Raw genomic sequence first — 13,002 nt, forward strand, 5'->3', positions numbered from 1 at the left:
TGAACCTCTGATTTCTCCAGTCTTGTGCATCAGGCTCTAAGATGAGGAAGGGATCCTGGTTGCCTGTTAAAGGCTGAGCTTTTTGTCTCTTCCAAGTATTAACAAAACTCTGAACACAGCTCCAAAAGGTAAAAGCTCATTCAGAGAGAGGAAGAATTCAAGTGAACGTGACATGCTTGGATGTTACTGACAGGAGAACTTCTGTATCTCAGCATTTCTCCTTTACCTCAGCATTTAGCTAATCTCCATAAAGATACTTCGTCATGTTCTAGAAGTGCTTTATGGGACCCCAAAAAGGGACTAAACCACATCTTAAGGTGTTGAAAATGGCTTTTCTTCTATAAGGGGACAAAATCACAAAAGGCAGCAATGTTGCAAATGGTCTTGAGCTTTAGTTGCCGCAAATGTCAGAGCACTCTCTGTAGTGGTAGTCCTGCAGTTCATTCATTCTACTTTTTCTGTGGGTGTACCGCTCGCCCCTAAATTCCTGAAGCCCTGTCCTGACAGCCTGCTCTCCACTGCAGTGCAGATTGGCCTTCCAAGAGCCAGGTCACGTCGCCTGTGTGTTAAAGGACTTGGAGGAAAACCAGCATAGCAGATTGAATTAATTCAGGGTACTTCCTTTGGTATCGACCGTGAGAGATGCCTCACAAGAAGGGATCACATACACCAAAGTGAAAACACTTTTTGGCTTCTACTTCATTTTACACGTTTGCCCAAGCAACTTCTGACTGGTGGTGTTCACATAAAACCATCATGGTGAGTCAGGCCAACGGTCCAGGCAGTCCAGACTCCAGGCAGTCCTGACAGCAATTGGTTTTGAGGATCAAGTTGCAAATGCTAGGATGACTTTTAAGAGCAATCACCCTCCTCCCGCACTCTCCTTGCTTCCAGCAATCCTGATTTTAGGAGCCAAGGGCTAAACTTAACCGTTGTTCTTAATGGCCACCACTGTGGCCAGCTTCCGTAACCGAATCCTATTTTGATCTCTCCAGAACCCTGTGGGAGTGTATTATAAAAACAGTTCTGTGTTTTGTGCAAACCTTTTTTATTAGTATATGTGGAAGCTTTTTAAGGTTTTGAAGGCTTTTAACATTTCAAATTCCACTTGCCATAGCTGTTTGCAGAGGTATTTCTTTTTATCTATTTGGAATGTTGCTTTCCATCTCATTGCTCATTCCCTGATGGTTGCGTTGTGGTGATTATGTTAGAGAATGAGTAGCCACGTGTCAGTGTCTTTTTTATTTCTAAGGTTGAATTCTTTAGCGTAAATTCGTAATCCTCCTTTCTGCACGTTCCTATGAACACAGCTGTTAATTAACCAGATTCCCTGGCTAATCCTTGCCATGCAATTTTCTGGTCCTGTTCATATCAATGTGAACAATTGAGTCAATGCCATAGAGTTCTCCTCACCCTGCGCAGTGCCACCATGCAAGGGAACAGGGTGGAGAGGTGAATTCCTTAGAGCTGGCAATGCCTGGGCTCCCTCGTGAGGTGGATTCTGTGCACGATGCCCCAGCACCGCATCTCTCTGACCCAGGGCATGCGCATGACAGAATTGTCACAATGCCATCACCGTGCTCTTTTCCTCCCTTCCTTCTCCTTCCCCTTTTAGCTCCCTCACTTCTCTGCTCTGTCAGACACTGGATGCTGCTTCCAGCCTCTTGTCTCCCCTTTTCACCCATTACCTTTCCCTTCTGAAACACAGTCCTTGTCAGGTCTTACTCATCAACCCTCCTGTGTCCTCCCTGACAAAGTTTGTTCTCTTTTTTGCAGGCACCCCTCGTGCCCCAGCCTCTATGCCTTGGGGTCTCCTAGGGTGGTGCCACATCAACCCTGCTCCCCCCAGGGTTGCCACCACCTTTTCCTCCGCTACTCCTCTTGTTCCTTCCCTTGGCACATGCTCCACTGCTACGGTCTTCTCAGTAGTCTCATTTCTGCAACTTCATGGCTGCCTGCTGTGCACTCCCCCACCAGCCAGGCTTGGCTACTCCTCCCAGCCCATCTCTTTGGGCTTGGCCTTTTCCTCGGGTGCAAGGAGCCAAGAAGGGAGGCACTTACTTCCAGCCAGATTTCCTGCTCCCCAGTGCTCCAGGCAGGGGCTGGCTTTCCATAGGAAGCTTTGTTTAGGGTCCGGTGGAGGTTGCTGCCTGGTTACAATAGCTTACTTGTTTCTTTGTGACCTGGGTATGGCAAGGAGCCATCAACTGCAGAGCCCAGATGTAGGGTTCCTCCCCATGGAGGCCTTCCAGGCTGCCCCTGTGTCTCTGTTGGCCGTCTAGGGACCGGCTGCTTGTTCTGGGCTGCCCAGGGACATTGTCATATAAAACTGAGTTGTAAACCATGTGCCTGAGTGGACTGGACTGGATCCTTCCTCCAACCTCCTGTTCTTGCCTGTTGTCCTGCCCCTGGCAAGTTTTATTTCAGCCTTGGGCTGCTCTCTCTGACTTTTGCTCCAGTGCTGACTTCCAGTTCCAGTCCGTTGTCTCTGGCTTTCCCATAGTCCTGGAGCTCTTTGTCCTGGTCTGTTTTTCCTCGAGGTCAGCTTTTATTCTTGGTGCAACCATTTTCCTCCATGGTCCACATGTGCTGCCATGGAAGTCATTAGGATGCAGGAGATGAGATGAATCCTTCCAGGCCTTTGATCCTGCAGACAGCCCAGTCTGACCAGTATCAACCAGGAATACCAGTTACTGGGAAAAGCGTGGCAGTGTCCTAGGCCTTACATGCTCACTTGCTCCATGCAGGCAGTGGCAGCCTGTCTGTGGGGCTCGGCCACGTGCTACGAGGAGGTTGGGCCAGATTTCGTCAAGTCTGTTTTTAGAGGTGTGCAGCTTATCCCACTTAGGGTGGATTTTCTCTGATAAAGCAAAAGGGTACATCCTCATATGACAGCCCTCCTTTTGTTCTGTCTCCTCTCCAGAGTCTGAGCACTCCAACACTTCTAATTTTCAGTAAATAAGGATTGTAAAGGTTTTGTTTTAAACTGGCAAGATGAGTATTTCCCTTGCTCACTCTTGATTAGTTGTTGGACAGTTTTTCTAGCTGTTTTCCAGAAATACAGAGTTTGTGCCAAACATGCCTTAAAGAAAATTAGAGCCTGAACTGATCATCTTTGCCAAAGCTTTAAGTCACTGAAAACAAGTTCTTAGAACTTGAAGTCCTGGGCATCCTTAGGGGGTGATGCAGCCAGACCTGCTTATATCACTCTCTCCTTCCCTGCTTTAAGCAATCTCATCCTTGCTCGTTGTTTCTACCTTTCACAGGAGTGCTCTGCGTGCACCACTTTCACTGCAGTAGGGTTTTTACCTTCCCTGATCTTCACTGATTCACCTCCACACCGTTATTCTATCACTGAAGCTCAGCTGGGCTTAGCTAAGAAGGGTGCTGCTAGCGCTGGCCTGCGTGAGCGACCTGCAGCAATGCCGCTGCACTCTAATCTCCTTGCAATCATTTTGCTAAGGTGTAGTACTTACTCCCTTTCCAGCTGAGAGCCCAGCTGTGGTGATGTTCTGTTGAATATTTACTGTGCTCTGAAGGACGTGATTTTGTGATGTTTTACAGTGCTTCATTTGGTAGAAGTAGTGACCTGAGCAGTCCCTACATTTCAGCCAGTCGCAATACATCTCTAGCTACCTCACCCACTGCCATTGGTTCATCTACCTCATTGGGCACCCTGTGGCAACCTGTCTCTTCCTGTCCCACATCTCTCGGTGCGAACACAACTGCATCAACCCGCCAGTATACCAGGTAAAAGCTCACAGCTGAGATAACGCTGCAGAAAAATCAGCATTTGGGTTGGAAGTTCTGAATTACGGAGTGGATTGTGGATTGGAAATGTGCTTCCACATGGGAGGCTCTGATAAGAAATCCCACCATGGTTACGTTGGCCAGTTTGAGTAGTGCGTATGCACCAGCAGGCAGTTACAGCCCATATGTAACCTTAGTTTCTTCACTGGCTGGAGTGGTCCCCTGGCTACCCTGCTAGAGACACAATGTGTTGCTTTGGCGGCTCTCGGGCGTTCAGCGTACAAGCTCTTGGAGTTCATTCCTTCTGCTTATTCACCAGGTACATTTTCTAATCATTGCTGCTACAAACAGGGATGTGAAGACTATGAATTCCTCCTGCTTTTTTTCCTACAAGTTTTTGAAGAGTGATTTTAACGTGTCCTGTTTTCTACAAAACCGGGAGTCTAGAACAAGGAGAATGAACTGTCCATGCTCTCCGAGGTGGCTGGTCTCGGTCAGCAGTTGAGTTCACTTGCTTTGCTTTCCATTATGTCTTCTCTATTTCAGAGCCCCTTTCAGGCAACAAACTGATTCTGCTGTAGAGAAAAATACAGAGGGCATCTCTGCTAGCACCCCTCTAGGTGTAATCACAAATCGTGCCATACTCGGCTCTGCTAATGGTATTGTGAATGCTGGTGCTGCCTCCACCACAGGAAAGGACTGCTCGGCTGAGGAAGCCAGGGAGCGCAGAAGGTTAGTGAGCAGAGTGCCGGGGTGTGTCGGTCCTCCTGTCAGCAGCTCTCACGTGGTGGTGATGGGGGGGTGTAGGAGTGGTTTCTCAGGTGCCAGTAGAGTTACAGGCTGCTGCCCCTGCTCTGTCTTAAGGTTTGGAACTGAGCCATTATGGGTTAAATTTAGTTTTGTAATTTTCTACTTGTCTTTTCAGCGTCTCAGCCTTTTTCTTCAGTAGTCATCTCAGCTACTGACCTTAGTCCGTAAAGCGTCCTTATCGAGGGACAGTAGCCCTTGCAGTAGGTTCAGTAACGTGAATCCCATCTGAAAAAGAGCATTGGACTGAGACACATTCCAATAAAATCATCCCTCTGATTCTTCTCAGCTAAGTTTAGATACGCCCTGTGGGAGACATCGTTGCTGCACCAGTCCCCCACGTTCCCTCTGTGGTCAGTGGGAGAAACCAAATGTTTCCGGAGCGTGGAACATGTGGTACAGCAGGAGATGGACTGCGCTCTAGCACATGCTTTTCTTTTGGTTGGCTATGAAGGAGAGCTTAGCACAGAGGCAGAGGTCTGCCATGTGCAACCAAGGCTGTTCCAGCAGTAGCAGGATTTTGAATTACTCTGAATCCAGCTGATGGTATCTCTTTCTTATCATATGGTGTTATTTTAAGGCTGGGGAAATATAAACCTGGGGTTGCTGGAGCTCTTTCCAAAGGAAAATTACCTAGTGCATTTAAGTACAGAATATCAAATGAGCCACATTTGTTCCTGTAAACAGTTAGACTTTTGAAAAATCTGTATCTTTTGATGACATCGATGAAAGGAAACCGTAATAAATAAAATGCAGCAATGAGCTGTGCATTTCTAACTAGGAACCGGTTCATGGATTGCTTTTAATAATGAGATTCTTCCAAACTGAAATAATAACTCCTTAAAGTACAGACCTTCCTGAGTGGAAATAGTAATCTGACAGATTATAAATAGCCTGAAACCAAAGGACGTGAAAAGCAGTAATGGAAATTATCAGCTTGCACCGATAAAGATGATAGGGCTCAGAAATGCCATGGAATTTGGAGTCATCTCCATGCCCTCTTCCCTGGAGGGAGGGCATACTCACTGTGGGCTTCTCACCTGGAGTCCTGCATCCAGCTCTGGAGTCCTCAGCACATGAGCTATTAAAGCGAGTCCAGAGGAGGACACGGAGATGATGTGAGGGCTGGAGCACCTCCCATAGAAGGACAGGCTGAGACAGTTGGGTTTTTGCAGCCTGGAGAAGAGAAGGCTGTGGGGAGACCTTAGAGCAACTTCCAGCACTGAAAGGGGCTCCAGGGAAGCTGGGAGGGGCTCTTGATCAGGGACTGCAGGGATAGGACAAAGAGGAATGGTTTTCAGCTGAAAGAGGGGAGATTGGGATGAGATCTTAGGGAGAAGTGTTGCTGTGAGGGTGAGGAGGCCCTGGCTCAGGTTGCCCAGAGCAGTGGTGGCTGCTCCATCCTTGGAGGGGTTCAAGGCCAGGCTGGATGGGGCTTGGAGCCCCTGATCCAGTGGGAGGTGTCCCTGCCCATGGCAGGGGGTGGGAATAGATAGGTTTTGAGTTCTTTTCCAACGCAAATCATTGCATGATTCTGTGATTCTCTTTGCTTCAGCTGCAGCAGATCCCAGAAGGAAGGGGACTATGCTCTTGGGAAAATACTCAAACTTCTAATGCTATTAGGGCTTTTTCTCTTTTTTTATCTCAGAGCTGGCACAGGGAGGGCTTTGAAGGTATTGCTGGCATTCCGGTTGAGCCACACACATCTACTCTGTATGCAGGGACAGAATTTGAAATAGCTACTGCAGAGTATCGTTGTCTGTAAGAACACTCAGGTTTAATGCTAGGAGCTCCCTGTCATTTTGCTGGGGTCAGCTGGCTTGGTGTCATTTGCAGTTGAAGTGAGATGAGCTGCCAGAAGACACTGCCAGCGCAAAGTGAGATTGTGCAAAAGAGGACAGAGGGAATATTGTGCTTTCAGTTCACACTTCAGCCCATTTCACACCAGTATCTCCATCCTGCAAAGCCCAGAATCAAGTTGCAGGTGCTTTAGATTCTTCCCTGGAGAAGCGGGTTCCACAAAACCCACCAGTGCTGTCACAGATGGGGAACTTGACTGTAATAGCACTCGTAAATGCCCAAAGAGCATCTGTTTATATTACTGCATTGGTGTTTATTACCAAATCATTTTCTATAAATAATATAGAAGATCTGTTTGTATTTTTATTAGAGAACCATCTCCTCTGAATTATGCTAATGCAGAGAGAAACACCAGAAAATTCCTCCCACCTTTAATTGATGCTTTGAAACTACTGAGGGGAAAAGAACACGGCAGTGATGCGTTGTGGTTGTGGGTGGAGGGAACCTTGTTTAGAAATGTGTGTTTTCTAACAGCAGGACGTAGTGACAGGGGAGCTGCCTGCACAGCTTGAACTAGGAAACATGGACCTGGAGAAACAGGAGAGGGCACTGAAATGGGAAAACCTCATTTTGGAAGGAGGCCAATTCCAGTAAAATGAAATAAAAACGAAAAAGGGCACACAGTTGTCGGGGCAGCGCTGTGTGTGTGGCAGTTCCCACCGGCAGCTGTTGCAGTAGCATTTGGTCTGCTTCAGTGTTTCCAAAGCTCCAGCTTTCTCTTAGCAACATAAACATAAACAAGCTTATCGTCTAATATTAGATCACAGCGACGTCTCCCAGTGTATGCCCTTAAACTATCTATGTGAAGCCTAAAGGTTAAAGCAGAAGAGACTGTGAGGTCTGGACAGGAGTGGCGAGCAACATGCACTGGAGTGTGGATTTGCATCCTTTGGTGGCCAGTGAGCCCTTTCCCTGTCATGTTTCACCTGTGATGTTTTACCTCCTGCTTGTGCCCTGGGTAAACTGGTCTGCAAACACTCTAGTAGCTGGAAAATAGCATGAATCACGCCTTTACGAAGTGGGGGGAAGGAAAAAAGAAAAGGCAGCAGCCCCCGAGAGCTCAGTTCAGAGGAGTGCAGTGTGGCTGTCTACCTGGACAGGTGGCAAATTGCCACCTGGTGCCAGACCGTATGTCCGCGGCATTGGGCTGAGCTGCTGCCGGGCATGTTTGCATGTACCCAGCTGCACGCTCCGCCTGCCTGCCCTCCGCCGCAGCACTGCGGTTGCTGATGCGGAGATGCTGGATGCATGCCATCTGCCAGACTCAATAGTTTGGCCAGGCAATTTCTTTTTCTTTTCTGTGGGAATTTTGGAGCCACTGATGAGCAGTGCTGTTTGGCTGTTTCAGTGACCTCCTGCCAGCATCAAATTGTCTCACATTGCAAATGCGTTTGTCCAGCTGAACTCACAAAACCACTGGCTGTGCTGATGGTGTATCACCAATGGGTGGGCGCCGTGCCTACAGCACCTCACATAGACCCCGTTCTTCCCTGTGCAAAACTACCATCCTTTTGGTTTCTACTTGGTGCAAGCGGGTGGGGGGGAACTCTGAGGGTCCTGTTACTTGCAGCCCACTGCTGAATCATCCACTTTCGTCTGGGCTGAGAGCGGCCCCTAGTGCCACCAAAAGCTCCTTTGCAAAATTACCTGCATCCTTGTCAGTGGAGTTTCGGTGCAGGGCTCTGTGGCCACATCTTCTCTCTCTCGATGGGTTCCCCTGTGTCACAGGCTCCCTGGGCATGGAAAAGGGTCTGCAGGAGATCTTGCCAAGCTGGAATCTGACTTAGGCCAGGAGCGCTCTGCTGCTGAAAGGAGGGTCTGAGGGATCTGGGACTCACTGAAGCCTTTTGTATTATATGAAAGTTTCGATTCCCAGGACAGACTGAAAGGCTACCATGCAGCCCACAGTGGCTCTTGTGCAGGGTTGAATCATAGAATCACTTGGTTGGAAAAGACCTTTGAGATCATCAAGTCCAACCGTTCCTGTCCACTGCTGAACCAGATCTCTGAGCACCTCATCCACCTGCCTTTTAAACCCCTCCATGAATGGGGACTCCACCACCTCCCTGCGCAGCCTCTGCCGGTGCTCAAGAACTCTTTCTGTGAAGAAATTTTTCCTGATGTCCAATCTGGACCTGCTCTGGTGCAAGTTGAGGCCATTCCCTCTCATCCTATCTCCTGTCACTCGGGGGAAGAGACCAACAGCCACCTCTCTTCAACCTTTCAGGCAGTTGTAGACAGTGATAAGGTCTCCCCTTAAGGGTAAGACAGGCTTTGCCTGAGAACTTCTGAAAGGTGAGCTTGTGTTCTCAGTTGTGTGACCAGTTTAAAAGGACCCTCCTGAACCTGAAATACGGCTTGATTCTGCAAGAATTAGGATTTTAATTTATCCTTCCTTCCCCCTATCTCCCCCAGTCACCTTGTTTATCGCATTGCATTCTGCAGTTATGTTTGTTCTTCCTGTTTCTCGGTAAGCTACCAGCGAGGTGGTAGCACTTGCCATCAGGCAAGCTGTTAGAGACAGAAAACGCATCTCTCTCCCTTTTTTTTTCATGTATTCTGAGCAGTTCCTCAGATAACTCAGGCACAGGAGTGAGGTGAGTTTGTTTCCCGAGCAGCCTGGGGGCTGGGGCTCCTTGCCCTCTAAAGTCTCCCCCTGACATTTTTTTCAGATCAAGTTCCCTGACAGTGCAAGGCAAATGTGTCCAGCAAACATTTCTCTTTTCTGCTTCATTCCCAAGAGGAATTTATTTTTCATTCTTCGTTCTAAGGATCCAGCTGCTAATTATAGTAGCATATATTAATAATATATAAATAACTGAATCCTCCTCCACCAGTGCTGTCAGATGATCAATTTTTGGCAAGTCCTTTTACCTCATGATTCTTGTCCTGTCCAAATCCAGAACATGACTCCTCTAGGGTGAGCATGGATGCCCGATATGTCTGTTAACCCTTGTTATCTGCCAAAAAAATAAGAAACACTGATCTCTGTAAGAGTTAAACTTACGGCATTTCTATTCAAGGGATATTTAAATGCCACTGGAGAGGTACTGGTAGAATCATAGAATCATTAGGTTGGAAAAGACTTTTGAGATTATCAAGCCCGACCATACCTGTCCACTACTAAATCATATCCCTAAGTACTTCATCCACCTGTCTTTTAAACTCCAGGGATGGGGACTCCACCGCCTCCCTGGGCAGCCTGTGCCACTGCCTGAGAACCCCTTCAGTGAAGAAATTTTTCCTAGTGTCCGATGTGAACTTCCCTTTATGCAGCTTAAGGCTATCTTGACCTATCACCTGGGAGAAGAGACCAACACCCACCTCACTACAACCTTCGTTCAGGTAGTTATAGAGAGCAATAAGGTCTTCACTCAGCCTCCTCCAGGCTGAAAACCCAGCTCCCTCAGCTGCTTCTTGTAAGACTTGTTCTCCAGCCCCTTCACCAACTTTGTTGCTCTTCTCTGGACTCCAACTCCTGTTGCTCCAGGGCCTCAATGTCTTTCTTATAGTGAGAAGAAGCTGCGAGCATCTCCTAGTTTCCCCCTTGCTTTCAGGAGTATTTGACTTTCTGATCCTTATCATTGATCGTCATAAAGCCCAGTGCGTTTCGTTCTCCTGGGAAAGGTCCCTGGGATACTCGGGCAAGGTGCTGCTGTTTGGCAAGGGACAGATTCCCGTCTGCACTACAGAGCGGACACCAAAAAGTTAAGAGGGCTCTTGATAGGAACCAAACACTCATCTGGCACCTGCTGCTGAAAGCATTTATCTGCCCTGTTTCTGGGGCTAATCTCCTTCCGATAAAGTTGTCCTTTTTATAAAAGGCCTCTGGTGCAGATGATGTGGGAGGGCAGGAATTCCGCCAGCCTTCGGGTTGTCCATGTTGGGAAGAGGCGAGATTGTTCCTGCTGTATCAGAAATCAGGCTGCATTTTAATTAGGGAAAGGTCGAGGTGTGGGATGGGGTCAGTGCTGCCGAGCCGTGTTCCCTGCAAGGGTGGGAGCAGGTGGGTGCTGCGTGCTCAGCTGCTGGCTGCCTCTAGCCAACGTGCAGGGGAAGGAGGGGGCGAGTGTTTTGGCATTTGTTTTGAGTGGGGGAGCCCAGGCTGTAGGTTGGCCTGCTAACCCGAAGCAGGAATATATGCAGGATCCTCCAGGAATGGTCAAGGAAGCAAAGCAGGGACCGCTTAAGCTGACTGATGTAACAGAACTGTGGCTCGGGAGCATGGAGCAAGCAGAAGGTAAAACTGCCTTTCCCCGTCCCTGTTGACATGTAGAATTTGTGCGTGATTCCTCTTTCCTTCCCAATCGTAACCACAGATGTGTTTCACAGATGTATTTAATCCTCGTGTCTAACAGCGCATTTCTAAAATGGCAAATTCTGTAGCCAGGGCTCCCAGTTCCATCTGGGGACGATTACTGGGATGTTCAGGGTATGGGCGTTTACTGATTCAGATAACTTTTGTGTGTCCAAAAACGACTGTTAAACCAAAGAACATACCTGAAAGATTCGTGGAGATGCTGTGAGATGGCACAGCACCAAATCAGCTCTTCCTTGGCTCCACAGCACCGACCCGTGGATGTGGCAGGTGGAGGAGCCAAGGGAGCCAGGTGGTCAACCTGGGATTTCCATGGGAAAAGTTTTTGGGCAAACTCAATAAATCTTCTGTCCTGAGAACAGTGGATGCTGGAAATTGAACCAAAGCCACTGCCACATGCTGAGAAATTGCACTTAGCTCAGCAGGAGATGGAAATCTTTTGTATGTTACTGATAGTGGTGGTTGTGGTCCTTCAGCTGGGATTGGGTCAAGATCGTCTTCCTTGGAACGGCTCCGGTGTCTCTTGGGTGGCTGCTTCCACGAGGTGGCGGTCGAAGGCTGCTCGGATGTGCTCTCCAAGTGAGCGCTTCTCCTCGGGTTTCTCTCGTTCAGTATCTGAACCTTCTTTAGCGCCATCGACTTTGGATTTGATTTTATTTTTCGGTTGCAAAAAGCAACTTCCCAAATAGTCGATTTTTGACAACTGATTTTTTCTTTCTCCAAGGATTTCCTGCCTCATTTCAGACTGTGTAAGCCAGCCTTGGGAGAGCTGTCATAGGGCTGCTTGAGGTTGCTTAAAATGTCAAATTGTGTGGTCTGACTTGCTGCTCGCTTGAAGATGAGTAAGAGAAATACTGACAGAGGCAGGACACACATCTTTGCCTTCATTTCCTTCACCAGCTGGCAGGAGATGGAGTTTCATCCCTCTCCGATTCACACAGCACTTTTTTTAATGCAAAGATCCAGCCTCTGGAGACTGCAGACAGCAGCGCACGTCGTGCCACAGCACAGTAACAAACTGCTCAGCATCCTGTATTGACACTTCATGTCCTATGCAGAGCACAAACCAGCTTCAGAAAATTCCAGGCTGGAAAGCTTTGCACTTGTGACAGCCACAGCTAATGCATTCAGTAACTAAGATGAAGCTCAACAGGGGAAAGGTGCTGCTGGCTCACTTTCTTTTGGATTTGCAGTGGTACTTGCTTTTCTCTGGCAGAAAAAAACCCTGGGTGGTTTTTTTTTGTTTATTTTTAAACAAATACATTTTCCCTTTTTCTGGAAGAACTTTAGAGGTCTGGGCTCACAGCAGCAGCAAGGCTTCTGCAGTTGGTTTAAGGGATGTGATCACTGTGATGTTTGTTGCCTTTTCACCCTTTACTACAATGCTGAATGGCATTAATTACTGCAAAGGGGTAATATTAATCATTTAAAAGCTTCCCATCCATGTGTCTTCCTCAGCCCCAAACTTTGAATTCTCAGAAGGTACCAATGCTGTATTTTCCTCTTCTGGCAGAGGAAACAGAGCACCTGGGCTGAGAGTGAGCAGAGCTGCATTCCTGCCCGTCTGCAGTTGGAGCGCTTCTCATGGTCGGACTCGATGATCCAGTGGGTCCTTTTCCAACATAGTGATTCTGTGATTCACTGCTTGGTGTTTGCTCATCCAGGCTGCAGAGGACGTGTGCTGAGCTGCCATAGGGCTACAGCCCAAAAGCAGCAGCTTCTCTTTCTGAAGGGCATATGAGAGATGAACATGGGCAGATGGGAAAGCACACACAAAATCATCAAGAGCTGTGTGATGCAAAGCGTTCTTACAGCATTGGCTGCTGTACATGTAACCTCAATCCATTGTAAACATCACATCAAAGCGGGGGTTCTCAGGAGGGATAACAGGGACTTGTTGTTTTGATTAACAAGTGACAAAGATCATAAATCTCTTAATCTCTCAAATCAGCACCTGATCGTGTTGAGCTGAGCAGAGCTGTTGCAAAGAAAGAGTTTCATCTTCTGCTTGTTAACCTGCTAAGTATACTTGAAACAGATGATTGAAATTCAGACATTAAACTTCCCTGAGCTGAGTCCAGATTGAAACACAATGACAGCTCCCAGCAGCCAGGACTAACTTGAGAGAGAACAGCAAGTTCGGCCTGGAAATGGTGAATCCTCAGACGAGGCCTTCTGAGCCAGCTTTAAGAGCGTGATCCTGAAATCTTGTTATCTCTCTGTCTTTAGCTTATTAAATAACTCGGCATTGTCTGGCTGGCTCTCCC

The 13,002-nt window shown here is 47.8% G+C and overlaps 1 protein-coding gene across 11 annotated transcripts in view; it reads left to right on the forward strand.

Annotated features, from left to right (window-relative positions):
• Window positions 1-13,002, forward strand: part of PPP1R12B (protein phosphatase 1 regulatory subunit 12B) — a 131,194-nt gene that overhangs the window by 59,383 nt on the left and 58,809 nt on the right. For 7 of the 11 annotated variants that reach the window (XM_054087981.1, XM_054087978.1, XM_054087974.1 and 4 more), the window contains 2 exons: window positions 3,565-3,750; window positions 4,297-4,482. The exons of 1 other annotated variant lie outside the window; for it this stretch is intronic. In XM_054087981.1, coding sequence (XP_053943956.1) covers window positions 3,565-3,750; window positions 4,297-4,482 — 372 coding nt within the window. The remainder of the gene's footprint in view (window positions 1-3,564; window positions 3,751-4,296; window positions 4,483-13,002) is intronic. 3 more of the 11 variants (XM_054087982.1, XM_054087983.1, XM_054087980.1) reach the window with 1 other exon arrangement.

This window comes from Cuculus canorus, chromosome 24, assembly GCF_017976375.1.
Source record: "Cuculus canorus isolate bCucCan1 chromosome 24, bCucCan1.pri, whole genome shotgun sequence".
Classification (NCBI taxonomy): Eukaryota; Metazoa; Chordata; class Aves; order Cuculiformes; family Cuculidae; genus Cuculus; species Cuculus canorus.